We start from the raw sequence: 27798 nt of genomic DNA, 5'->3' as shown, positions 1-27798 counted from the left end.
AAATCGCAATTAAATTTTGAAAAATCTCCGCTCCAGAACCAACACACAGATCGAGCTGAAATTTTACATGAATAATCTTAACTGTGATCTCTTTCAAGTTTGCGAAAGGCATTTTGATCGGTCATGTGGTTTGGCCGCCATATTGGATTTTGCGAAAACTTATGCTTACCAGGGAAACCTACAACACCATGAAATGATGTTCAGAATCCTTCTTCACAAGAATCAAAAGACTTTTTAGGGTTTACATTTTACACGTAGTATCATCAGTGCGAGAATTTGAACTTATGGCAACCGTTTTGGCCCCGCCAACGCTGCTTGCAGCTTTAATAATATCTGTCTTTCATACACTAGCAATCATCAGAGTGATTGCTAATTTCCATGGATAAACCTTTCAGGTATGATCTTTCCGAAAAGAATGATAAGGACTATTGAAAAGAATTATAGAGCTTGTATTATGCAGTCTGGCTAGGTCACAAGTATCATGACGTTGCAGCACGCCGAAACTGCTCTTATGCGTGACATCATATTTGGTTTTTGTTTGTCTAGACGAATCAAGAGGAGATGAATATGGATTTTCAACTCAAGATATTTATTTGGTAAGGACTACAACTTCCATGACTTCTTATTGATGCATTATCAACTCTGGCTTTAACAAAAAAAAACACAACTGATTAATTATAAGTGCATTGTGAACACTGAAAAAAACATATGTGTAAATTAATGAATGTACTTAGGTAAAATGCGCCTCGGGGACAGATATTTCTGTCCTGATCTACCATTTCGGAGACCCAGTTTTTCTAAGTTCGAATATTTCATTTCCATTGAGCTAACACAGGAATGTTAGCCATTTTGAATGTCAATTTCGATAAATCTTAGTCGATTGTTTCTTTTGTGACTGGATTTTACTCTTGCTTATGGGAGAGAATGACTGAAAGAGTCACTTAGGAATGTTTGACCAAAAATTTAGGCGACTTCCGAGGCACGTACTACCTTGAGACATTAAGATCAGTATAAGTATATAAGATAAGTAAATTTATAACATTGAATTCGAAAATGATCAATTATGAATAAAAAATGTAACATTGTTTTAATAAATCGTAAATAACTACATTATTGGATGAATCATTTTACATATTTTAACATTTTTATAACACATATATTTTACATGTTTTGTGAGCCAATCCTAAGATTACATCTCGATAAAACAAATCTCGTTCAAAAACGTTGTGGAGACAATTATCGAAAAGAGAAACATAACAGAGGAAACGAAACGATATCAGAAATCATATCATTAAGTTGAATCTACCGACAAGCTCATGAACAATAGCAAATTGGCTCAAGAATGTTAAAACATCTAGGCTGATATTATACAATAAAAATTTGATTGTGTGTACATGAGTTTGGGCAACATGTGTGCAATTTATGAATTCAAATCGGCGCACACCTTTGTAAACTTTAATACATATATAGTCTTATATGAAAGCTTACTAGTTTGAGACTTGTATCGTAAAGAATATTCAGTGCCTGATATTGTATAATCAGAACGATAATTTTTGTCTTAAAATTACGGTTAGCATTAAGTGCTTCCATTACCTAAATATAACACTGAAATCTGAGTAAATATAAGTCAATATACTATGGAACAAAACAGGTGTAGTTTTTGTGATTAACAATGGAATTAAACGTGTACTACAATTTCAAAGTTATCAATGGATTTAACGATGAAAAAATCTAAACTTCATCACATGTTATCAATGATTAAGAATTCGAGACAAGCCTGCATACGATCGAATGGTGGATTCAAATATAATAATGTTTTCATTCACACGCCATAACGTGTAGCAAAAGAGTGAACAATAGAGCGTTTCTTTACAAATAAACCGGACATGCCATGACTTCAGGCCGCTCAAAGGACTCTCAATTGACGGACCATCAAGTCTCGAATTGAAGCTCATGTACAGGCAATACCAATTCTCTGAGCTGTCGTTAGGAGTCCATATTTAATGGAAATTCTTTAAAAATTTTGTTATTCAGTATCCAGTCGACACAGCAAAAGTCGTTTTGGCCACATTACCAGCTGTGAACAGTGTAAAATGACTCAAATTAAAACTCAAGCTATTTCGACTTCAAAATGTATTACATGGTTGTCCTTATGTCTAATCAACCACTTAATATTTGTCTTCGTTCAGTAAAAATGCAAATACGAGAGACGTAATGACCACGTCGCCACGAATCGAAGACAAGTTATGACATGGTCGTTACGTCGCGAGTATTTTTAGAGTCGAGCGAAAACAATATTGGAGACCTATATAATATACTTATCACAAGGACTAGCAAAGAATTCATTATATATATTTTGCAAAATCAAAGGAATTTTCCACAAGAATTCCGCGTTAAAACATCTGAACTACGTTTGGAATATAATCAATATGCCGCGGCCGAACTGTCAATCGTTTCTAGTCCTCGGTCTCTTGAGTGAGCTGTGGCGAGGGAAGACGGCGTTTATGTTTGTGTACGAAGCAAATGCACTATGACCTCACACAACACCTACCGCAACTACGGCTAAGTTCCACACAATTTCAATGGTAGTATAGGCCTAAAAATTTAACTCCGAGAAAAGTTACGTTATTTGTCGACAAGAAAAATCGACTGAATCTCAACAGTGCGAACACTGTGTAACGTACCGCCCGAAAGTATACATGAACGATACTCTATGCGTCAAAAGTTCAAGCGGCAGGTTCTATGCGTATACGAGCCCCAATATTCGTGACAAAACTAAAACAGAAAGGCTCATGATTTTCTAAATCGATGCATTTAGCCACACTCCAAAAAGGATGGCCGATTTTTACAAATTCTCACGTCACACAAATTTTGATAGCAGAAGAATTAAAGTCCGTCATGTTATTTGTTTACATAGACGACTACATCGCAATGCATCAAAGATAGACGCATAGAAAAGTCCGGCGCACTGATTGATACATACTATTAGACGCGGGTTGTCGTGACTTAGAACAACCTGAGTATAAATCCGGGTATTTCTGTTCAGAGATGACACACTTTGCTTGTTCGTGTGATAATAGAGGTTATTGGAATTTCTCCTCATGCAGAAATTCGGCATCACATCTATACATTGACAAAACAATAGACGGACTATATTGAGACAAGTCAATAATATCAAATTATGTATTATGTCTGAGCGTTCCCTCCATTAATTCACGGTTCTTCTGTGTCTGGTTCTGCCACGTGCTTTTTTGTTCCCCTCCTTCTCTGACACTTTGATCTGATTTCGACTGACTGACTGACTGATTCTCTCTCTTCCCTCTCTCTCTCTCTCTCCTCTCCCTCTCCCCCTCTCTTTCTCTCACCTTTTTATGGAACTCTGTTGTTACACATTTGCAGTTGTGAATGTGGTCAGGTGATTGCACAGGCATACAGTTGATGTAATGTTGGACATTGAAGAAACCTGGAAACGCAGCGAATGTGTACAATTTACTGTGCATCAGGGATATTCAATCGTGCAAAACTGTTGTAACAATTTCTTATGTTGCTAGACAGAGCGCCCAAATCAAGACCCCAATCTTAGAACTTACACATAGCAATGTATTTGCATATTCATAATAAACAAACACAAAAGAATTGACGTATGTGGTACAACACACAACTGACAAAGTATATTCACAATACATTAAAACAATCAAATTCAAGTCACACAAGGAAGTAAAGTAACTTTGAAAAAATCGTTTGTTAGGTTTTCAAATGGTTGCGAAAAATTATTAAATTGCTTTCACGAAGCCAAAAAATTAATGATCTTCAAATAGCAGTGTACCTGGCAACCACGTCTATCCCATGTACTAGTTTGTTTGTCCATGTACGTGCACATTATCTCTTTAACAGCCATAGAGAACTTCACTTCCTGTTCTGCAAATCAAATTCACAAAAAGGATATTTAGCTAAAGAATTATGAAACTAATGTGCAAACGACAACATTACATGATAATATTATTGTATTATTTGATGATGCCATAAGTAACCACTTTTTACCGAAATCGTAATCAAGGTGGAAGGAAATACAATTTGAACGTGTATGTTACTTACTCCCTGGAATAGTGAAGGTCAAATAGTAATCTCCAGTTGTCATAAAGTAGTCCTCGGGAATGAAAATTTTCGAATGGTTTCCACTGAACTGGACACCAACAGAGAACTGGTATCCACTGTACTGCTTCGAATACATGACCACGTCATTGAATATATATGACGTCGCATTTCCATAGAGCTGTTCTGAGTTTTCTAACATGATGACGACTGCATGATCCAACTTCGACACCTTGAAAGGGAATGCAGAGGGAGGTTGAGAGGAGTAAGACTTATATAAAAAAATCTAATTATATATTGGAGATACAACTCTTCCTTTCTTACGTGTCACACACATGAAGCTATTTTTAGTGATCTCCTGTCTTTCGGATTTTAGGCGATATATCCTAAAAATAAAAGTTTTGGACGACTAATTATACCTACCTAAGAGCTTATCAACCTACCTTACTAATTCGCAATATGTTTATGAATACCCATCTATCTACCATTAGACATACAGACGGACGAACAGAAAGACAATGCATACATTCACACGACTATACAAATCTACGATTGTACAACCATACTACTATACAGCTTTCTACATACATACATACATACATACATACATACATACATACATACATACATACTAAGTACCTACGTACAGACAAACACACGGGCAGACAGACATACGAGTGAGAGACACACACAGAAATACAGACAGACATGCATGAATTCATGCATGCATGCATGCATGCATGCATGTACAATACAATACAATACAATACAATACAATACAATACAATACAATACAAAACAATACAATACAATACAATACTTTCTACATACATACATACATACTAAGTACGTATGTACAGACAAACACACAGGCAAACAGACATACGAGTGAGAGACAGACACTCAGAAATACAGACAGACATGCATGAATTCATGCTTGCATGCATGCATGCATGTACAGTACAGTACAATACAATACAATACAATACAATACAATACAATTTAATACAATACAATACAATACCATACAATACAATACAAAACATAAGATTGACTCACCTTGAAAACTGTTCCAAAGTATGTGACATCATTCATTTCGAGAAAGAGACCTTCAACTATTCCATGTTTTTCATAAGCGGGGAGGTCACTCATAAATATAATTTGAATTGGTTCCGTTGCATTATTCACTTCGTGCACAGAAAAAAAATACGCATTCTTGTGGGGGGAAGCTCCACAACTTTAACAGTTACAATATATCTTGCAATAGTAAATTATTACCAAATGATGAATATGTTGGTTGTAATTCCCTGTTTGAAATTAACAAAATTATTGATGTTCCAATCATTACTTAATCAATTTAAACATCATTAATATAAATGCTTGCATACGAAAAGGCCGCTAAACTAAACATCACTTTTGCAATAAATATAGATAACAAGGATGTGCCATCATACAAGCAGTGTAATGAATTGGTTTTCCGCATTTTTACATGTTTCTTGTTTACACGGAAACTACAAAGACACTTTTTCCTAAAGTTCCTGGCATTACTTGCCAGAAAATATTGTTGATATACTTCTGTTTTTCCACTCTTGACTACAGTAGATCTTTATGTCTCATTTCTCGATGACGGAAGTAAAGAGAATCAAAGGTTACATTGAATTTTATTTAGCTATGAATACCTTCAACTTCATTGCCTTCCCTGTCCGTGAACGACAACGCCAGCACATCATTTTCCGAAGATACATTTCCACCATTATCTCTCTGCAAAGATCTCCTTTTGAGACGTTTCACCTGTGTGAGATAATGATTGTGTGATCGAATTGAGCTTCTGTTTGTATTGTAATGTGCTAAGCCAGTATTACTATCACAAAGTGCTATTATTCTACCTATCTCTACTGATATCATTCCGAACACTGTGATAGCTTTTAATCACGATGTTAATTAGCTTCCCTACAGATTTCTACTATTTCAATTGACACAATGAAAAGCTGATAAGTAACAGATGGACTTCATCATAAAGGGGCTTTTTAATTATTTTTTCTATTACTGACCGTATATCAAAAACTGGCCTTGTCACAATAAACTTCCAAATGATATCGGAGAGATATGACAATTATGAAAATAAACACTATATTGCCCGCCAAGCTCTACAGATAATAACTTGTATTACAGTTTGTGAATTTACAAAATTTACTCACTATCCTGTTCAATCGGCCTGCTTTCTCTGTTAGATTGATATCAAGTTTGCCTTCTTCTGGTATAATAAATCCATACCCAATGCCCACTTCTATAGAAGAGTTGAACAACTTGCTTGCCGAGCCACTATCCAAATTTAACAGTAGTGATGAAGTGTTAAGTAGCACGGGACCAGTACTTGGCTCTTTGTTCAGAAGTGCAAACGTTGCAAGTTTGTCTGCGGTATTCAGCAATGATTGTATGAAGCTATCTGCCTCAACACCGCTGCTCTTGACTTCAGGCACTGAAGAAATAATACCTGCAGCGACGACGTCTATTTCATTTAAGACATCTGAAAAGAAGGAAGATGTTAAAAGAAGGCACGAAATCTTGGCCTTGCATATCGTATTACTTTGCTCGAATAGTCATCTTGAAATGTTAGTTAATTTTGATAGTGACAGTTTGGACAGATATTTAGTCATGCAAATAAATTTCATGTCGACTGGTCAATTAATTCAATGCTATTGTTTGGTTAACATTATGCTAACACAGATTGTGCAACCAATGGATAATATTCAACACGATGAACATCTGTGCAACTGCCATGATAGTTGTACCCGTAAAGCAATGTAATATACATGCCTACATTCATTTTTTGTTGTATAAAAAGACCATGTTATTAAACTTGGGTCATCGGTAACTTACGCCTGATTACGAGATGCCTATTTTCAAAACACGGACCATTCTGCCATGAACAAATATCCTCGACCACGTATAGGCATGTTTAAATGTTTCTTCTCATTTCTCTAACTCCCTTCATTTTTTTCAGTAAACTTGCCATAATGCAAGCGAAAATTAATTTAAATTGATTGCAAAAGAAGCCGTTTTGACCTTCACAGACTGCATATAATTTTTATATATCGTGCAGAATAATATATTTTCAAGAACCAAATTTGACAGCATGAACTTCCTGTCACTAATTATCCATTAAAGTGCATTCAACTTAGAATTCTAATAGGCTATGGTTTCATTTACCATTTATTATCTCTTCGTTCTGTTCCTGTGACATGTTCATATTATAAACACCAGTTATGGAGTTTGATAAAACATCCAAATATTTGACAACCTGTTGGAAAAAGTGAAAAGTCATCGATAGTAGTTTTCCCCGTTTAACAAACACCCGCTGAACAGTTTTGGATGTCTTCCCGTCATTGCCATATATTTAACGTAATATCCACTGTGTTATCTGTGGATTTATAGGCGAAATTACTTAAGAGGAATTTCACCAAAGTGGGTTTTTGTACGCGATAGCTTTGGGTCTGGATATAGAGGAAATTATATTTTTCCATTGAAAACTTGCATGCGCCTTTTTAAAAAAGGAAAAAACAAAGCAAAACAAAGTTACATCATGGGAAAACGCGCCATTATTGACGAGGTGGAGGGTAAAGGGCAATGTCATCGTTTATCATATACCAATGCTTAAAAAGTACATGAGAACAGAAACCAATGTCCCTTGGCCGGTGTTTATGAAACAGTCGCAGACAAAGCAGCAGCCAAGCCCCTGGGGTACTCCGATAGATTAAATTGTACGGGCATGTACTGCCGAAATGGGTCTCTTATTCACAAAAAAATCCTTAAACATAGATCGATTTTTCATTCTTAAAACCACAGGGTACACGGGCTTGTTGTTTATTTGTGACTGTTTGTTTGTGTGTATGTTTGTGTTTGCTTATTTGTTATTTTTAATAAAATAACAGCGAAAAGCTGTTTTGTTAATATTTGTCAATAAAGAGCAGTTTATTTGTTTATTTGTTTGTTTATTTATTTGTTTGTTTGTTTGTTTGTTGATACGTATTTCCGATGGTTAGGGTGAGGGTTAGGCTTAAGTTAGGGTTAGGGTTAGGGTTAGGGTTAGGCTTAAGTTAGGGTTAGGGTTAGGCTTATGCCTAACCCTAACCCTAACCCTAACTTAAGCCTAACCCTAACCCTAACCCTAACCCTAACTTAAGCCTAACCCTAACCCTAACCCTAACCCTAACCCTAACTTAAGCCTAACCCTAACCCTAACCCTAACCCTAACCCTAACTTAACCCTAACCCTAACCCTAACCCTAACTTAAGCCTAACCCTAACCCTTACCATCGGAAATACGTATCAACAAACAAACAAACAAACAAACAAACAAATAAATAAACAAACAAATAAACAAATAAACTGCTCTTTATTGACAAATATTAACAAAACAGCTTTTCGCTGTTATTTATTAAAAATAACAAATAAACAAACACAAACATACACACAAACAAACAGACACAAATAAACAACAAGCCCGTGTACCCTGTGTTAAAACCCCTAACAAAGCAGATGTTCTGTTCCGTAGGAAGCCCTGCACATAAAACAGAATAAAGATGAAAAATGCCAGAAATTGTCAAGCAAACTCCCTAACATTTAATCATATTTTTGGGAATATTCATGGTTATTTGTCTTCAAATCAGGCGGCACCCCCTATGAAAATACTAAAGAATAACCCCTGAGGCAGTCAAGGGACTGTAGAGAAGCCCCGCGCAGTGTCATAGAAAAGGAAAAGCCATGAAGGCATATTCAAGATATAATCGACCAAAGTAGTTGAGAAAGGAAGACCATACCATTCTTTGATGAATTATGTGAAATCCTTAAAGATCAATCGGCGATAAATCCATAAACCATTTTGATTGTTGCATGATGCCTAATATAACCGTAGATGTCGTTATGGTCGGTGTTAGTTTCAAAACAAATACCTAAACTTTCAGAGTGTGGACGCACAGAGTTTCCTCGGTATAATCCCCTATATTTGCAAAGCGTCAACACAGACCCAGGAAATTCACAGTGAGAACAAAGGGTTTATTTGATTGTGTGTACAGTTAATGTCAATATTACATAATAAAGCAAGAAAGCACACTCAGCGTTGGTATACCATGAGATTTTGAACAGTTCATGACATACATGCACGAGCGATAGCGAGTGCATATATGAAGTGAACTGGTCAAAATCGAGTGGTATACTGTCGCTGGGTGTGATTTATTGCTATAATATCATAACAGCATATTGAAATTCTAGCATGGAACGTCAAAAATGGATTTTCTCTCAAGTTTAGAGCTCGCGCGTATACCAGCCTCGGTATATCGCAAATATACCACTTTTTTTGGCGTCTCGACCAATCAGATCGCTGTATTTGCACCATCAATATACTGGTATGATATAATAATGTATATGAGAATTGTCGTAAGGACATCTACTTACTTCATTTGTCGACAAGGTTTCACTTGTTCCATTAACTGTATCAAGAAAGGGCCTGACCTTTGCTGTGTAAATACGTGTTCAGAAGAGATGTAGAAAAAAAAAGAAGAACAATGTATGATGTTATCCTAGTTTTTTATGTTCAACTCTTAAGATTTTGAAATGTACCATGGCTGTAAAATTCGAAAGTCTCAGTGGTCAAATTGCATTTCCTTGTCATGTGTGTATCATTTGTTTATACCAGAAATCAATCCGGGCAATACGACCATACTTTACGAAAAATCGTGACCATGATACGGAATGGGGTTGATCTGCCGAACGGTGTCATTCCTCCTACGTTCATGGTACTCTGGATCGACTCTCCTCAGACTTGCCTGCACGCGATATCGGCCAACCATGACACCTTTTGGACGTAAATATCCTTGCATCATTTTTACACCATATACGCAGCTCCCACTTGCTCGATCGACCGTGATATAATGCTGTCTAGGTTACCGTCAGACATTTGACGTATATCTCTGTTTTTGCAATATCTCCGAATAGTTCTTTCGGAAAATCCCCTCCTTTCGGGAAACGCCATTCTGAGAACTAGACTGATCTCCTTATGGGGTCGACCAATTGAAACCATTGCTTGCACGAGGTTTTCATCGATTAATTTATCAGCATCCATTCCTTTGAAAAAAGTTGTGCAGCGATCAATCCAGTAGACAAGCTTGCACTCATACTCCCTGACACAAATAACTGTCGAAACGAAATCTGGCGCCAAATTAGAGTCCAAGCGCGGGATGACAAATTTTAATGACATCGTATCCAATATAGTGCGTCGGACTCTCTTTGATGAATGGATCGGCTACGCTTTATGCCACTGCGCATCTCTACACCAAATTGGAAATAGGAAATAGCCTGTATTTCCTATTTTCAAATTACGTCGGGCTGGTGAGTGAACAAGGCTTCTTGTGTGCCGCAATTTGCTTTCCGGAAAAATACCATTACGCATATTTCAAAATCATACGCTTATATTAGAAATAGGAAATAGAAATATGAGTATATTTCAATATTCAATAGATTTTAGCGAACAAGAAAAATCAACAAAAAATCTATATTCACATTTCTCTATTAACATTTTGTTGCGGTAAACAGATTAGCCGCGATTTGTCACGGGTTGATTTACTGTTATTTGCAATGTTAAACTTTTCAGTATGGGGTAACTTTTTGCTATATTTCGCAAAAACTGTAGAAGATATTGCATAATACAATATGTTATCTTCAAGAAAAATAAATTGCCTTTCTAATGGTACCAAACAAGTGAGGTCATGTTAAAAAATAAGCTCAGTAGACGACTTACAAGAAGGCAGATTTGACGAAAATGCAATTGGATTGCAAAATCGTGATTTTGCGGTTCCCTTCAAAACATGACCATAACAGCTATTGCTTCCCTATATTTTTTTTGTTAAAATTCCATTTCGTATTCTAGGGATCCCAAGGCTTCTGAAAGATACAGGTTTCTTATCCTGTGGGGAGGGGGGTGCATGTAGACCCCCTCTAACCCACGGCCTACTCCAGATACATATCCCGAATAATAAAAGTTCATCAAATATGCAAATGAGCTATTAGCTGTCATGCCCCCTTTAAAATCTTCAATGGCTGACACACCATCGTGTCGTCTGCATTTTTAGAAAATCTCATCAAATCTTGTGCAGCCAGGTCAATGTTTATTTGTATTTTCATAGTTCATTAATCGTGCAAATACACACAAAATATCGAGCCATACTCCCAAAAAACTAAATAGTTCTTGCCATTCCTGAACATAATGTATGAACAAGATTGCATTTCTTTTCTGTCGGTCTTTCTAGAGAGAAAGCTCCGAAAGGCAGACGCACAGACGCAAAGACAGACATCACTACGACATTAACTCACGTGTGTGAAGTGTGTAGTATAGTAGTTCACAGCAACAGCTACAAAACACATATTAAATTATGAACACATGTATTCAAATAGTCTATAAGGGACTGGACGGAAATTATAGGGGGAAGGCCGATGTGTTTAGGGATTGGTTGCCCTTTTCTACGCGAGCATTTTCAAGGGGTATGAAATTTCGCGAAAGCCAATAGGGAGGGACATAATTTTATGTGCAAATATAATAAGGCAAGATATGGCTGATTTAGTGCCTCGTCCAAAAAAAATTAAATCATAGTATATGGTAGTCTACCGGGAAAACGCGTAACAATTACTCCTACACAACATGCTTTATCTGTGCATTCATATGTACTTTGCACTTAATGGAGGGTAAAAAGTAAATTTGGCTACAAGAAATTCAATTTTTGGATCTCATCGAAATTGTAGCTTAACTATTCATGATACTCTATGAGAAAACTATGAACAGATTTTTTCAAATATAAAACTATCAATATCTGTGCATTCATGGTCATTTTATAATTGACATAAATGTACTTGATTTGAATAAGGTGGTCGCAAGCTCATATGTTACAAGACATTTGGGATTTCACCATAAATGTCAATTCTCTATAAATGGCAATCAATGATCAAACTAACATTTTTCTCTTATCCTGAACTAGCTAAATCCCAGCATTTATAAATGTTTCCCAGTCGGTATAATTGTACGCTATTAGACATTGTTTTTTTTAAATTGCATATATGAACAACATTTTTGATATTGGTATTTCATTCAAAAATGATCATTCACATCTCATAGTAGTCTATGGGTAAACTTATAGACATTTCCCCGTACAATTCTTGCATTTTTATTGTTATGGAAACGGTACTAGACGAAGTAGATTGCTAACGTATGGTGCCATTGCGTTGTTATAATGACTGTTGCTAAGGATGTCAGGGAATGTTCTTGAATAGGAAATGTTCATCATATACTTGACCCAGAATAACCATGATGTCATGATGTCATTTTGACGCCAATTAAATGTACGTTCTGGAGTCATGTAAGCGTTTCCGAGTTTTGACCTTTGTCGGAAGGACCAGCTGTCCTCTGATCTGCTGCATTGTTACCTAATTTTGTTGACTCATTCTACTGTGATTGTAAGCCAAAGGTCTCCCTATCACAAGATCATAGTGTCGTTTAGCTGCGGAGACGGCAATAGCTTTAGTAAGTCGAGGGCAGGGCAACGTGTACGTGTTTCCAGTTAAGTCTCCACTTGGCAGGCTTGTTCTCACGTTAACGTAGAGTCGAGTGCGGTCAGGGTGGAGAGATTTGTCACAGTATACTATGTAAATGTCGTAAATATTGATTTTCAGGCTTTAATGTCTTTGACAAACAAGAATGATGTTGTCTTCATAATTGGTTGAAAAACCTTGAAATGAAGGTAAACATAAAAGATATTGTCTCTATTGATTAATTTGAATAGCTAATTCCACATCAAGTAGTTGTTAAAACTATTTTGTGTGAAATGCTATTACTTCAAACCTTGCATAAGGTAATTTTTTGTAAAGGTAAAATTACATATGATAATAAAGACATTATTGGTGTTGATTCTGACACGCAGGAAAAGTCACTATTTTTGTGCAGCGTTATTTTGGAAAACACCAGCCCTCTTCACTGTATTTTTTCTCTGGTTCCTAAGTGATATATTATTTGTTACTTTCTCAAATGTACTATGATTAGCAGGAATCGTAAAAGGTGCCTAAGCAAGTAAAATCCTTTGGATATTTGGCTCAGTGCGACTAGTTCAATGAAAAATGCTTCAGGCTAACATGCAATTGTCTTAAAAAGGTTGTTTATGACCTTGTCAACTAACACATATTCATTACATTTGTGACAACACATTGGTAAAGAATGATCATTCTAAAGTTAGGTACTTCAATCTTAATTGAAAAAAGAAACATAAAAGTTTAAAGGTTGAACACAATTACAGACGCACATATTTACGATATTCTCCATGTTACACATGCCTCTTACTTATTACTATAACAGTAGTTAAAGAAATCCCTTACTTTTCTTTTTATTTGAAGGCAAGGGTAAAATAGTATATTGCAACAAAAGTCTCCGTATATTCATAATGTAAATTACCTTCAACAGTTACGGTAAATGAACAGTGTGCCATATTGTCAGAAGGATCCGACGCTTCATAAGACACAACTGTACTGCCTATTGAAAAGTTGCTCCCGGGCTCATGACTTCCATGTATGTGTACAGTGCCAGAATTATCAGTGGCAACTGGTAGAGGCCATGTCACTGGCGTAATAGGGATATCAATGAAGGTCGATGTCGATAGACCCAATGGACAGTTGATTACAGGCAAATAGGAAACTATTGAGATGAAATTTTCTAAAATGACTATGACTATGCATTAATTTGATAATACGTTTTAAAAACATACTTTACAGTGTTTCATAATAATGTAACACCATATTCGTGATTTATTGCCGTTTTGACTATCCTTGTACCTTTTCGTTTCGTTATCAGTTAATGAGACAAAATTTCTACGATAATTCTCAAATTGCTGTCGACAAAGTTCCCTCGCAGTCACTAAGTAATACGAAACGAAAGTAAACATAAAAAATATTGTCCCCTTTTGATTTTTGAATAGCAAATTCCACTCAATTAGTTAATAGAATTATTTTGTGTTAAAATGCAGCTCTTTTATCGATTTACTTAAAAACCTTGAATAAAAGTTATTATTTGTAAAGGTTAAAAGTACTTGTTGAAAGTTCAAACGTCAAAGTAGAAATAACGTGTCAATAGAGATAATGTTATTGTAGGCCGCTCCATGGCATATGTGAAAATGGTCACTATTTTTTGCGCAGCATTATGTGGAAAAGCACCGGCACTCGCCCCAGTAATTTCTGTCCGGTCCCTAAGTGATGTATTTTTTCTTACTTTCTACTAGGCACTATTATTAGCAGACAAAGAAAAACCCTTCGGACATGGTGGCTCAATGCATGTAATTCAATAAAAAATGACTCAAACTAACATGCTAACATGGTCAACTAACAAACTAACATTGTCTTAAAAGGTTCATTTTGACCTTGTCAACTCACTCAGATTCATTAAAATTGTGAAAACACACTGGTAAACATAGGGAATTGAAAATCTTACGTACTGAACTCTTCCTTGAAAAACATAACAGTTCAAATATTTAGAAGAATCAAAGACACACACATGTATAACATTGTATGACAATGTTACATTGACATGGCTGGTTGGTATATTTGATGCCTTCACTTATTAATGTAGCTATAGAAATCCCTTCATTTTCCTCGTATTGGAAGACAAGGGTAGGACAGTAAATTGAGAGAAAAAGTCTCCTTAAATTCGTAATGTTAATTACCTTCAACAGTTACGGTAAATGAACAGTGTGCCATATTGTCAGAAGGATCCGACGCCTCATAAGACACAACTGTACTGCCTATTGAAAAGTTGCTTCCAGGCTCATGGCTTCCACGTATGTGTACAGTACCAGAATTATCAGTGGCAACAGGTAGAGGCCATGTCACTGGCGAAAAAGGGGTACCAATGAAGGTCGATGTCGACAGGTTCAATGGGCAGTTGATCACAGGATTTTCTGTGTCTGTAATCGGAATAGGAAACCACTGAGATCAAATATTCTAAAATGACATTAATTTAATAATACGTTTTGATGACAGATTATGCAGTGTTTCACCAGTCATGCAACATCATATACGTAATTGATTGCCGTTTTGACTATCCTTGAACTTTTTCATTTATTATTAGTATATGATTCAAAAGTATCTACGATATGTGCTGTATTTGCTACCCCATGCCTATCATCGCTCATAATTGTGAGGGGTTCTCGGCAATTTTGGTGTTCAATTGTACACCATCTCAAACAATATTAGAACGTTTGAGATGGTGTTCAATTGAACGTCGTCTTAAACTTGGTTTTAGATCGTGTTCAATTGAACACCGTCTCAAACCATGTTGTTTGAGACGGCGTTCAATTGTACACCGTCTCAAACATCAACTGCCTGTTTCACTCTTTCTAAAATGTAGGTCTTTTTAATGACAAAGTAAATGATGCCAGTGCAAAGTCCTACAAACATCTCTTTTAAAGAATACAAAGTTATTTTTGCCAGTATAATATCTCAGTTCGAAATTTTTGTGTAAAACTGTAGTATTTTATTTGTAAATTATTGAATAAAAATGTTAGTAAATAAAAATATGTTTTTGTACTGTCATTTTTTGTGTTTCATTTTGGCAAGTATGTCTTACATCTGAATTTATAGGAAGAAGTTGGAAATTATTTGAACATATCTAAAAATGCAATTTTTGAACTTGCAAATTTTAAAATACATTACATGGACTGAATGGAAATTTTGAATTGTGATTTATATGTCAGTCATAATGAAGAACCAGCAAACAGCAGAGTTTTGCTGACCAAAGAATTATGCAGAAAATTATAGCAGCCTGAAATTATAAACCATAAACTCAAACTTTTGATTTCAAAATTTTGCAAAATAGTAGTCAATTACAGGGAAACTAAAAAATGTATCATGTAAATATCAGAAAACTCAGAAAATCCCAATTTAGATCAGAAGGTTTTTAGTAAGTTTTTGGCTGAACATTTGAACAAAAATCACTAATTTCGCATATTTGTTCTAATTAATAAAACCTGTTTTTCAATTTTAAGTGCTTGTATTTTTTCCATGGCGTCCCTGCACAAAGTTCTATCGTATGGCAAGATTATTCTTGAAGTTTCAATTTATTGGAACCATTATACTTTGTACGAACTTTGCAGTTGTTTTCAGTAAGTGCTTACAATTAATGCAGTCCTGCACAAAACAAGAAAGAAAAGTTAGGTCTTTAAAATCGATCTCAAAATAAAGACCCCTCATTTGTCTGTTTTCCATTCTCTTCATCGAGGCCATTGAGATAGTCACTTCGACCATTATATCACTTTCATCAGCAGACAATGTAATGGAAACAACTTTCTTTTGTGCCAAGCAGTTTCTTGTCACTGATTCTACCTATTGTTTCTGTTGGTATTACCTATGACACCGACCAAACATAAATATTGTTTGCATAAATGTACTTTGTTTCGTATATGCGCCTGTCAGGTCTGTCCAACTCATTAGCTACTCTTTTCAGGCTTGAATGATTAATCTTCAAATCATGCATTGAAAATTGGATCCTGCCTTAAATACATCTTAGTCAAGCCCAACTGGCACTGAATCTGGAATCAGCTTGAAAGTGTCGACTATATACAGCAATATTGGATCTACTATTAATCCAGGCGTTGGTAGATAAACAGCTTGTTCAAGTTCATATAACAATACATCTTTTTAAATGACGTTTTGAAATTAGTGATTTAACTCCGAAGGTATTGTGCGAAAGTTAATGAAAATTTCTATAGATATTGATCTGACAGATGCCGGATTGATCTGTGGAGCAATTAGCGGAGTTAAGTGCATTAATGGCTCTTTGCATATTATAAACTTTGTAATCAGTATATAACCAAAATGGAAGCACCAAATCTGATGAAACCTGCTGCAGATATTGACTGTTCAATGAAGCATTAGCAGTGCCAACTTAATTAATGATTGACAGGTGAAGCGGGACGTAGGTCAGCCGGTCACGGCATGCTGCCTCTGCCTCCGTCCTGTTCTCGACATCAGATCTGATGAATAATTAATAAGCAAAGTCCTGCAAATCAGGACAGGCCTCATGCTTTCGGCACTCGCTGTAACGGCTGCGGCATTCTCAGTTCACGCCGTTGGTGCTACGCTCGCAAATCCCACTGTACGTCAGTAATAGACAGAAAAGGCACGAGGGACTGTCGACAGTCTGCTAGGCAGAGAAATTAAATTTTCACAGGGGAAAATGTCCTTCTTATGATACAGCTGGTGCACTGTGTTCTGGGCACATGGTACCAATAATAGTTTTAGCGATGATTGAAGGAGAAGGATCCACACCTATTTATACATAGCTTTTATAGAGAATTTGTCGTCATGACCCATAAGCACACAAACATTACAGCAAAATTGTTGACCTGGGCTGGTGCCTATGCATCTTGCAGCTGGAGCCTCATGACAGTTATCTCACTGGCAAGGCTTTCCCGACTTGTCCTTAAAGAACCCCTCTGTGTTTGTGTCCGTTTTCATCAGTTTTGACTAGAATTTCGTTATGCATTGTCAGCAAGCTGTTTCAGGAAATCAATAAATATGTCAATGCCTTGTACACCCGTGAATGTTTTGCTCTTACTGAATAGAGGCCCTCGCGGGACAACTACAAGAGCCATCCATATAGGTTTATGTGCAATGTCGAAGGCAACAATGATATACTCAGTTTATGCATTTATATACATATTGCACAGGCATCGTTTTCCAATGGGCGTTTAACATGCACTGAAATGAAGAAAATATTGCTTTTCACCAGTCTAGCTCTGCAGTATTCCTGATATTCAGCCAATTTTGTGTCGGTTTTGAAACAGTGTAGGCATCCATGACATTGCGTATGCTACTTGCCATTTTAACTAATTAGACATTTTGCAGGCTTATCAGGAATAATACCTGATTACCATATCTGCATTTTATAGTTCAAGGATGGTTTTTGGCACTTGCATTTGGCACTTTTAACATGCCATCACTTTGTACAGCGTTCATTATATTATACATGAAGGCCAAAGAACTATAATATTGAGTAAAATCATCGTACAATCAGTGATAAAATCTCTTTGCACTACAGCTATGTTTGTATTGAACCATCAGATTAACAACTCTGTGTATGCTTCTAAAATATTCGAAGGGGTAAATGATCGACTAGTACCTGGAATATGAAAGCAATCCAAGTACGGTCATTGAATTTCACATGACTTTTTATTTCATTGTAAGGTCGTTCATTGTTATGCATTTCAATTGTATATTATACTAGTAAAAGATAATCTTTATAATACTGAACAAAACTGAAAATTTCAGCGAATAAAAAACGAACACAAAGAGAAACAATGTAGTTAATATGTGTTACCCTTTTACAAAGGTAGCTTAAAACCACATTCATACGGATCCACACTGCACACTGTAGATGTCCATTTGAATACAAGGAAAGCACAATGTGCCCTCTTATCCGCTTTGCAATCTGCTTCATGTTTGACAAAACTTTCAGATTTTGAACCTGAGGATTGCCTACATCATGCGTCATATTTTAAGTTTCCTTTATTTCTCATCACACTACATTAAAAACAATATTTGTACCTATCTTGCATCTTGTTTCCGCCTGCAAGATTTCCGATGGCGACAATTCTCTGTCGTACACCTGCATACAAGTTATGAGAGCTCTCAAATATCTGCTGTCACCATTACGCGTACCCATTCTGGCTTCATAGTTGGTGGCGAGCTCCACTACGCCAATATTCATCGATAGAACCACCTGGTTCATTACCCACAGCTTGGCTATTCCCCTATTGTAGTCGTAACTTGCTCCGATGAAGTTCCACTGGTTAAGTTGCAAGGTATTTACCGACAACTCTTGAGTGAAAGCCAGGCTGTTTCGTACACAGAATCGAACAAAGTGACTTGAATCACCGCCTTCCATGTGTACTCCCCAAGCATCTCGTTTAAAGTGGAAAGTTGGGCCATGAGTCCCTTGAGGGTAGATGTACATTAGCATGTGTATTGAATACCTTGTGTCGTATGCACCGTTGTTAGGGAATTCAACGTATGAGTTTCCACTGCTTGTGAAGTGATATGCCCCGGCCAACGTGCCACCTGCGTCAGGAACGAGAATAGCGCCACCACCGTTAACACCATGGTTACCATTTCCGGAAGCATCTGTCAATTGAGCGTCTTTATCCAAAGGCCAGAACGCCACGGGTTGTAAAGGACCTAATAGTTAAAAATTGATATAAACAACACTTGAGACATTTTTTTGATCTACATAATGTATTTTAGTTAGGGAGACGTCATTATCTACGGCCGGGGGCGGAGGAATCTTATCGACAACTCCGAAATTTCGAGTAACCTCCTGCCAACCATATGATGAATTTGAAATTGAAAGAACATGGGAGAACAGGCGAGAGACTGAGGGGCTTAGTGTTAGAGGGGTGTCCACTATCATTCGTTGAATTTTTTTAGAAACGGATCTGGGCAATGGTGCAGTGTGGTACAATCTTTGCTTTTTTACTAGGTAAAACTGTTAGAACGGGGGAAGAGCATTAGCGGGGGTCTTTCCTCTCCTATCGAAACTTTTTGAGAGATTGATGTGTTTGAATTAATGGTGCAATCTGAGAGGTGTTTCAATTTATTTTGCACTCGCTAAAACTGAAGATGACATTGAAGACTAGCAAATAATGACGATACATTTCACAGATGTCAGTTTGGAAGAGACTGAAGACCAAAACATATGCAGGAATGGAAATTCTGCGACCTCCTTTTGTCATTTGCAAAGTCTTACGTTTCTGTAAAAGATATTAAAGGACCATCAGCCAGAGTCTGTTTTAAATGCAGTCATTATTTGTTTGCAAAATCGCTAGCCGAGCAATTTCTCCAGCTTCTAAATGAAAAATCTTAATAAGGTATAACGGTTAAATGTCAACATGGTTATTGAACTGAACTCAATAAAAATGTTTATGTGATAAAAGGCCTAAAGGCTAAAAGGATAGATCCTGTGAAAAAATAGAGAAATTGGAGTGTGCAAGGATGAAGTCTGGTGTAATCTGCGAGGTGTCTTCAAAATGTACGTTGTTTTACCTGTAAAACTGTTGGAACACACCGGGGGACGAGGTATGTTCCCCTATGCATGAAAAATGGAAATTGCTGTGTACAATAGTGCTATCTGTGATCGAAGGGTCTTCAATTGATTAAGATAACTTAACCCCTTTCTTTCTCCCCACATTTTGAGCCCCCCCCCCCCCCCTGTAGCTTTCAGTTTTCTAAGTGACCCACTCTGATTCCTCAGATTCCCAGGCCGGAAATAATGACGGCTACCTAAGAACATGTTAATAGATACTTGATGGAGACGGCACAGCATACGATCATTAACACTTGTGTGCTAATAATTATTCGGTCGTATTTCGCTAGATGCGACTTTGCAGTTTTGTATTAAAAGAAAAGCCCTATGTATCGTTCATATGCATACATACATACATACATACATACATACATACATACATACACACACACAAACATACATACATACACACATACATACATAAACACACGCACATACAAACATACATACATACATACATACACACACACACACATACATAACATACATACATACATACATACATACATACATACATACATACATACATACATACATACATACATACATACACACACACACATACAAACATACATACATACATACACACACACACACACACACACATACATACATACATACATACATACATACATACATACATACATACATACATACATACATACATACATACATACATACATACATACATACATACATACATACATACATACATACATACATACATACATACATACATACATACATACATACATACGCTTCAGATTCCCTATAGAATAACCATTTTGTTTCGGACACACCTAGTTTTGTGTGAATTCTATCACTCCCTATTATGTGCTGTAAAATACAAAAAAATTATTCCATGCTTTTACTTTTGAAATGCATTCAGTTTTAAATAGCTCTTATGGCCAAATAAATGTCCATTATGAAATGTTTAAATATGTCTTACAATTTAAAAACCATTCTACAGAAGAAGCCGGGACAGCCCCTTCCACATCTAACCCCACTCACACGCTATATGTACTTCTTTCACCTATTACATAATGAGAGGTGCCTGATAATGAAAACCCCTATCTACCCGTGGCATTTTTATTATATACATTTGCAATGAACCATGGAAACAGAAAAGAACTTGACCATGGTTTCTATAATATTTTGCTGTTTTCAATTTAGGCGATAGGAATTAAGTCACGCTGGTATAAAGAGAATATTGATTTAACTTTTGACATTTTTTTCAGGATTTAAAAGTCAATGAAGTGGATGTCATAAATAGCGCCTCATCTCTGAAATTCACCACATAGATTTCGCGTTGCCCATTAGTCCAGTCAATCTACAAGAATCTGTAGACAGCTTATCTCGGCTTGCAAAATGCCTTGTAGCGTCGACTAGCTTTAGAAAGTTCAATAATCAGAAAAGACTGCAAACCTTTCATTTGCGACGACGAGTTCAAACGTTACAAGAGAAGGCTACAAGGGCGAGTACAAAAAACGCAATTCTGTATAAAACCTAACGCCAAAAATTGAAATTACGCCAAAAACTGAATTCGTCGATATCAGGAAATTTTAGAATTTTACTTGGCCGCAATTAGCCGCGGACCGTTCACTGCTACAACACTTTGATCGACAAGACTTGAACGGCACGAAAATTGACAAAAAAATCTAAATCAAAATCCTTGTATATAAAAAGCATGCTTTAGCCGAACTGAAAAGGTGAACATAAACCAAGACATTTTCAGTTTAAATGTACAATTGATATTTGATTTGTTTTATTTGTTTGACACGAAGATCTAAAAGTAACTTGAAACTGAACGAGGATCTCTTTGGCAAACCACTTAATCCACTCGTAACAATAATTTTGTCAATTACTTACTTCGATTTGCTCCAACGGAGAAAATCTACAAAGGAAAAAAAAGGAAAATTTTCAGTAAACATATCATTTTACTTCATTGAGTTATTTTTATACTGCCCCTCGAGCTCGGGGAAAATATTCGGACTCTCAATTGTAGAATACTTGTTTGGTCTGCCACTTTTTCATTTACATGGTCATGAGGTTAATACACGGTTTTCACCGGCATAGTTCTTTCAAATTTGTGAGTTTCATTTCCTTATGAGATAAGTCAGGGTTGACGACTGTTTTGAAGTTTTAAATATCGATAAAGACATAAACAATTTGCTTCTATGGTACCAAATCTCCACGGGGACCGTGGATTTGTAATCCTGATTTAACGGGAAGATGGTCGAACATTTGCTTGAGGAAGGTTTGAGCAAAACTGTCTCTTTTTCTCCGAACTGTCTTAACACAGCCTTAAAAAGTAAACGGAACTGGTCATACTTTCATATTCGTCGACTGTGTAATAAATTTCTGATTACATCCTTGAATAACATGTACGATATCATATATTATATTATAGCTTTGTCAATACCAGTGAATTTTGTGACGTCATATCCATACATTATTACTGATAATGTATTCCATTATTCAGCACTGCGGCCCCACAGCGAGCAAGTTTTTTTTGGAAAACGAAAATAGGACTGCGCATTTAAAAGGAGGGGAAATATCGGATAAACATGTAATACACAAAACTATAAATCTTGACAATGGTTCACAATATTGATAATAATGTCTTACTGTATGATTTATTACATTTTTTGAGTCCTCACGCACGCACTTGCCGTCTGTCTGGCTGGCGCTCAGCATGCAGTCCCCGTCCGATACGCTGGTTGTACTACGACGTTTGTTTACAACATGGTTCGCTTCGTTGCCGTATAGGTGAAACAGAACTCAGTACGTTTGCAAACTCCTAGACGATACTGGGTTTGACACATGGCATGTATGTCAGTGGCCATGTAAACGATGCAAGCGTGAAAGGCTACTCGAACCAGCCGTAAACGGGCCAACAACGGCAGCTTGATGTCATCAACCTTGACCGGAAGTGTCTACGGAAATTACTACGGAGCCATTCAAAGTCTCGGTCCAAGGTCAGCTACTACCAACAATCATGACGACCGTGGACTCTTCGTTGATCTAACATCTCGGCCACCTAATTCTGATGCACTGACTGTAATCGGAGACAACTTTCATTCATCGTTTTTTTCTCCATGTCTGTGATTTTACCTTGCCTTGTTCTCGATATCGCGACGGTACCGAAACCCTCCAGTATGTTTGTCAACTGTACCTTTCAAGCACCCGTTTACGTCAAGTTCTGTCGTTCGCCGAAATAAAATAGCTCTTCTCAAGGAGCCATCGAAAATTAAATTTATAGACACAGTTATTATTGAAATATAAACATTTGAATAACAATGTTGAACTCTGTTGATATCGTTTGCAATGAATGCTGTACTACTAGCGACATAATAATGATCGTATTGATCAGCTGATACCATGGCATGCAGCTCGCTGATCATGCTGATGTCGATGCATGAACATTCCGTTTTCTTCATCTCTGGCATTTCACCGTGTCGATTTTTTGAATGGCATGATATTTAAAGGTGATGTTTCAAGTTTGATATAGACGGTAGGGATGCAGTTACTTTCATTTCCCTCGAAAATACATCGTTTTTCAATTCAAAATGAACCGTGAAAGTGCTGGTCATTTTTTGTGCTGAACGTGCGTGTTCAGTGCAGTGCACTGTGCAGTGTGTACAGAGTCAGGGCCGATCATGCTGGACGACGCTCACTGGCTTCAAACTCAGTTAAAATTTCCTTTTTTATTCGTTTCCACAACTACAAATTCACTGGCATTGCCAAAACTATAAAATAATAGCAATAATGCACCCCTCCCGGCTCATAATGGACTCAAGCAAACTTTGCACTCCATAATGTACTCGGCTTCGCCTCGTACATTATGTCGTGCAAAGTTTGCTTTCGTCCATTATGAGCCGGGAGGGGGTGCATTATTGCTTAAATAAGAAAATCAATTCCGGTTTGTTTACGAATTTCGTGCATCATGAAAAGAATAACGTAATCTAACAAATTTTTAGACGCCATCATACCAATAGACGGCCTTGCAAATGTCTATAGCGAAAAGTTAAAAAAAAAATCTGCCATCGTTTTTGTGCCCTTTAACTTACGAATCTTCGAGTTATCATCATGTCACATAGGAACATATCGTATGTTGCAAAACATTATATCAATTTTTCTACATAGTGCCAACTAAACTGTATTCTATCATTCAAACGTGTGTTGCAAATTTGTCGATTTATTCATCTTTGAAGGACTTGACATGATGGTATTGCAGCGTAGAATATTGGTATGGTATGTTATAATTACTTTTAAAACAAGTAGAGTATACATCAGTATATAAAAAGAATATAGTGAGATGATCCTTGTTCTCCATTTATACAGTTTAAATCAAATAAAATACAAAACAATGAGAAGAAACTTCTATTACTACACAAATTTTAAAACGATCAAGTAGCAGACAAAAAACCTATTGTCAAAATTTGACACCCCGAAAAACATATCCACAAGAATCATTCTCCCTTTACTAACTTATGTATATACTTAAGAATAGACTGTCAATTCATCGTCTTATCTCAGAGTATCCTCTTGATTTTCCTGTTATATCACTGGTTAAGGTTTGACAAGTCGGTCTGAAAACGAGACAAGGCTCTATTTAAGTCATGTGCGACACTATCGGCCATTTGGCTTTATAGAAGGGGAGGCTGCTCATGGGTGTACAAATTTAGAGAATACCTCTGAGTTAATTATGGAAAAAATGACGATATCCTTGTAATATTGTCATTTTCATAATATCAGTACTTTTAAAAAACGTATACGAAAGTGGTATCATCATGACAGAATTCTTGATGAGGTGGAAAAATTATATCCCTTTACATAGGAACCTATGACTAAGTAATGACTCACCGGTATTTCATAATGAATAATAATTATTTTACATCTTCATTATTTTGGTTTTAAGCACCTGTTGATTCTTCCTGTGTCTAGAAATCGTTCATAAAAAGTTTCAGAGCTCTATACTGAAAAAATAGCAATTTTTCAGTCTCAATTAGTGCGGCGCTTTCAAGACTAATTTGTGGTCTTAAGAAAATTTTTGCAGCCTCGGACAAAAATAAGGGAGGGATGCGTTTCTATACGATGTGTCTAAAAGTTAATTAGAAAACTTGTTTTCTAATTATATTTTCTACTCTCCTTACTGTTACCTGTAACGTTACTTTCTACGCAGTCACATACCTTAAAGCTATCGTTCGCGAGGGTCTGGAAGTGGTGATGAATAATGATGACATCGTGTTGAAGCTGGTATCAGATTAGATACGAACGGACTTTTGCAGGAAATCTTAATCCTAATCCAGAAAGTTATATTTGAATACACACACAAATACACACACAGACTCACATCATATATATATATATATATATATATATATATATATATATATATATATATATATATATATATATATATTATATATAAACTAATGAGAAAAATCACCCGACTACATCTGATAGGTAAATAAATAGGTACACTCATAGATTGATAGATAGATTAATATCCTAAATCTAACTCATTTCTATGAAATCCTTTTGTAAGAGTAAATTTTAGTACAATTCAAAACAATGCAACATGCATAAAAACTGTATTTCTTAACTTTTAAGTCAGGATATTGAAATATGTCTACGAACGTTTCCTCACTGCAAATTGTTTGAAAAAGTTTGATTGGAACAAAATATTAGTTTGCTGATTTTACAAGTATTTCATTGACCAGAAACAGTCAATAATTCTCATGAAAATACGAATATTTATCATGTTTGAATAACATTCAAAAATACTTTTATGGAATTTTTTTTTACTCTTAATCTTTGAAATGCCGCAAAGCTGAAGTTGAATTTTAAGAGGAAACCAAACTGATAGCGGGTATTAAACAAATTTATTGTTTTTTTTCAAATTGTACATCTCCAATTATCACAAGGTTGTTCCAATTGTGTTATAATATACTGACAAAATGGGTTAATGGTATCTGTTGGTAGAATTCGAAAACACTTTGGTAGAGGTATGGAGCTAAAACCTTCGTCAGCTCGAAGTCATCTGAGCTAAATAACGGCACGTAAAGGCAGGATCACGGTCCTTCGACTTGAGGCACTGTGTTAGTAGATATTTGTTAGATAGACATTCGTTTTGAGTGTTGGAATGATGTGCTGTATTTCTATGTGTCATCGTCAATCTTCTGTCTTTGTAATTTGTTTTCCGTAGTTAGCAGTGTATAAATATCGACTACTGATGCCATTTTGGCTCACGTGCGCACACGTTAGCTAATGTCATAGCGATGTCTGTCTGTCTCTCCGTGTGTGTGTGAGTTTCTGTGTGTATGAGCTGTCTGTCTGTTTACAGAAAATCCATGAACAGATTCAAGTCAGATTAGGTGGAAAGGTACCATATGCTACATGCAAGAACTTGTTAGACTTTGGTAAGTGTGCCTTGCATATTAACGGAGTTGCGCAATATCATTTTTTATATTATGGTTTCCCTATGGAGACAGTAATGACAGTGTCATCATATTAAGAAATACTGCAAAAAATTTCATTAGAGCTGCAAAAACGTGAACTGATTAAACTCGGAGTCCTATTTTTTGTCCGATATTACGCATACTTCCTACCTGATAAGCTACATGATTTGACATATTGGATAAGTAATGTGACGATGTGATTGTGACGCAACTGAGTGACAGTAGGAACGTATTGAATGTTGTAATACAATGTATATACGCAATGTCGTGCTTTAAATAATGCGATTACGTTAAATCCCCTCCCTCAAAGCTCTATCGCTTGTCTATTAATCGGAAATGGCACAACAAAGCTGCACAAAAACAACATTTGTAACAGCGTATTTCATTTTCCTCTTTCATTCATGCAACCTGGAAAACTTACTCGATTGATCTTCGGCATTGTTCCGTAACCTATACACTGTAAAAATAGCGGACGCGAGACGCGTCTTTACGCGTTCAAAATGTAGACGTCGGTGTTCAAATTTGAACGGCTAGTGTTCATATTGTTAACACTAGTGTTCATATTATTAACAGTGATGTTCTAAACCTGAACACGGAGTGTTAACAACCATCTCCTTCAAGTGTTCAAAAACTCAGCATTACAGAAATTTTACAATACTACAAAACAATTAACAATCTTAAGTGTTTTTTACTTTACTATGGCAATATTAAATTTACTACTGCATCGCTGTCCGGCAACCGTACACTGATTTTGATGTAACGAATTTCCCTCTAAATGAAAATATCTCCGTTCTAAAATTACTGAAAGTAAGTTTTTTTTCTAAAAAAGGAAACATACAAAATAATTTCACACGTTTATTACTGGTTAAAATTTTGAAATTTTGAAAAGAAAATCAGATAACCACCATGAACGCTTTAATTTTAACATCGGCGTGCAGTAGGCGTTCTACTCCTAAACACTTGGTGTTCAAGTTTGGTGCCTTTTCTTATCCCGTCATGCATCAAAACGGAACTTGCGACATTTTTCTTGTAAACGCACGCTGAAGTCGTGATCGTGCGGAAACAAGACCAGAAAGGG

General features: G+C 36.3%; 1 protein-coding gene across 1 annotated transcript; it reads right to left on the bottom strand.

The window, feature by feature from the left end:
• Window positions 1-569: 569 nt before the first annotated feature.
• On the bottom strand, window positions 570-27159 carry LOC139124223 (uncharacterized). Its single transcript, XM_070690359.1, has 12 exons — window positions 27142-27159; window positions 22126-22150; window positions 18723-19352; window positions 14843-15082; window positions 9546-9607; window positions 7303-7393; window positions 6291-6619; window positions 5772-5883; window positions 5152-5279; window positions 4096-4324; window positions 3827-3918; window positions 570-3463 (listed from the first exon to the last, which is right to left on the bottom strand). The coding sequence occupies exons 1-12, from the start codon at window positions 27157-27159 to the stop codon at window positions 3386-3388; spliced, it is 2034 nt and encodes a 677-aa protein (XP_070546460.1). The 3' UTR covers window positions 570-3385.
• Between the last annotated feature and the right edge of the window lie 639 nt (window positions 27160-27798).

This window comes from Ptychodera flava, chromosome 2 (assembly GCF_041260155.1).
Source record: "Ptychodera flava strain L36383 chromosome 2, AS_Pfla_20210202, whole genome shotgun sequence".
Taxonomy (NCBI): Eukaryota; Metazoa; Hemichordata; class Enteropneusta; family Ptychoderidae; genus Ptychodera; species Ptychodera flava.
This window is presented reverse-complemented; position numbering and strand designations above follow the sequence as displayed.

What these genes read in the sequence shown, in the direction of transcription:
- LOC139124223 (XM_070690359.1), bottom strand. An exon ending in AAACCTTGTCGACAAATGAA is followed by an intron (nt 7,394 to 9,545) that starts GTAAGTAGATGT and finishes TTTTTCCAACAG; the next exon opens with GTTGTCAAATATTTGGATGT. An exon ending in CAGGCCGATTGAACAGGATA is followed by an intron (nt 5,884 to 6,290) that starts GTGAGTAAATTT and finishes TATCTCACACAG; the next exon opens with GTGAAACGTCTCAAAAGGAG.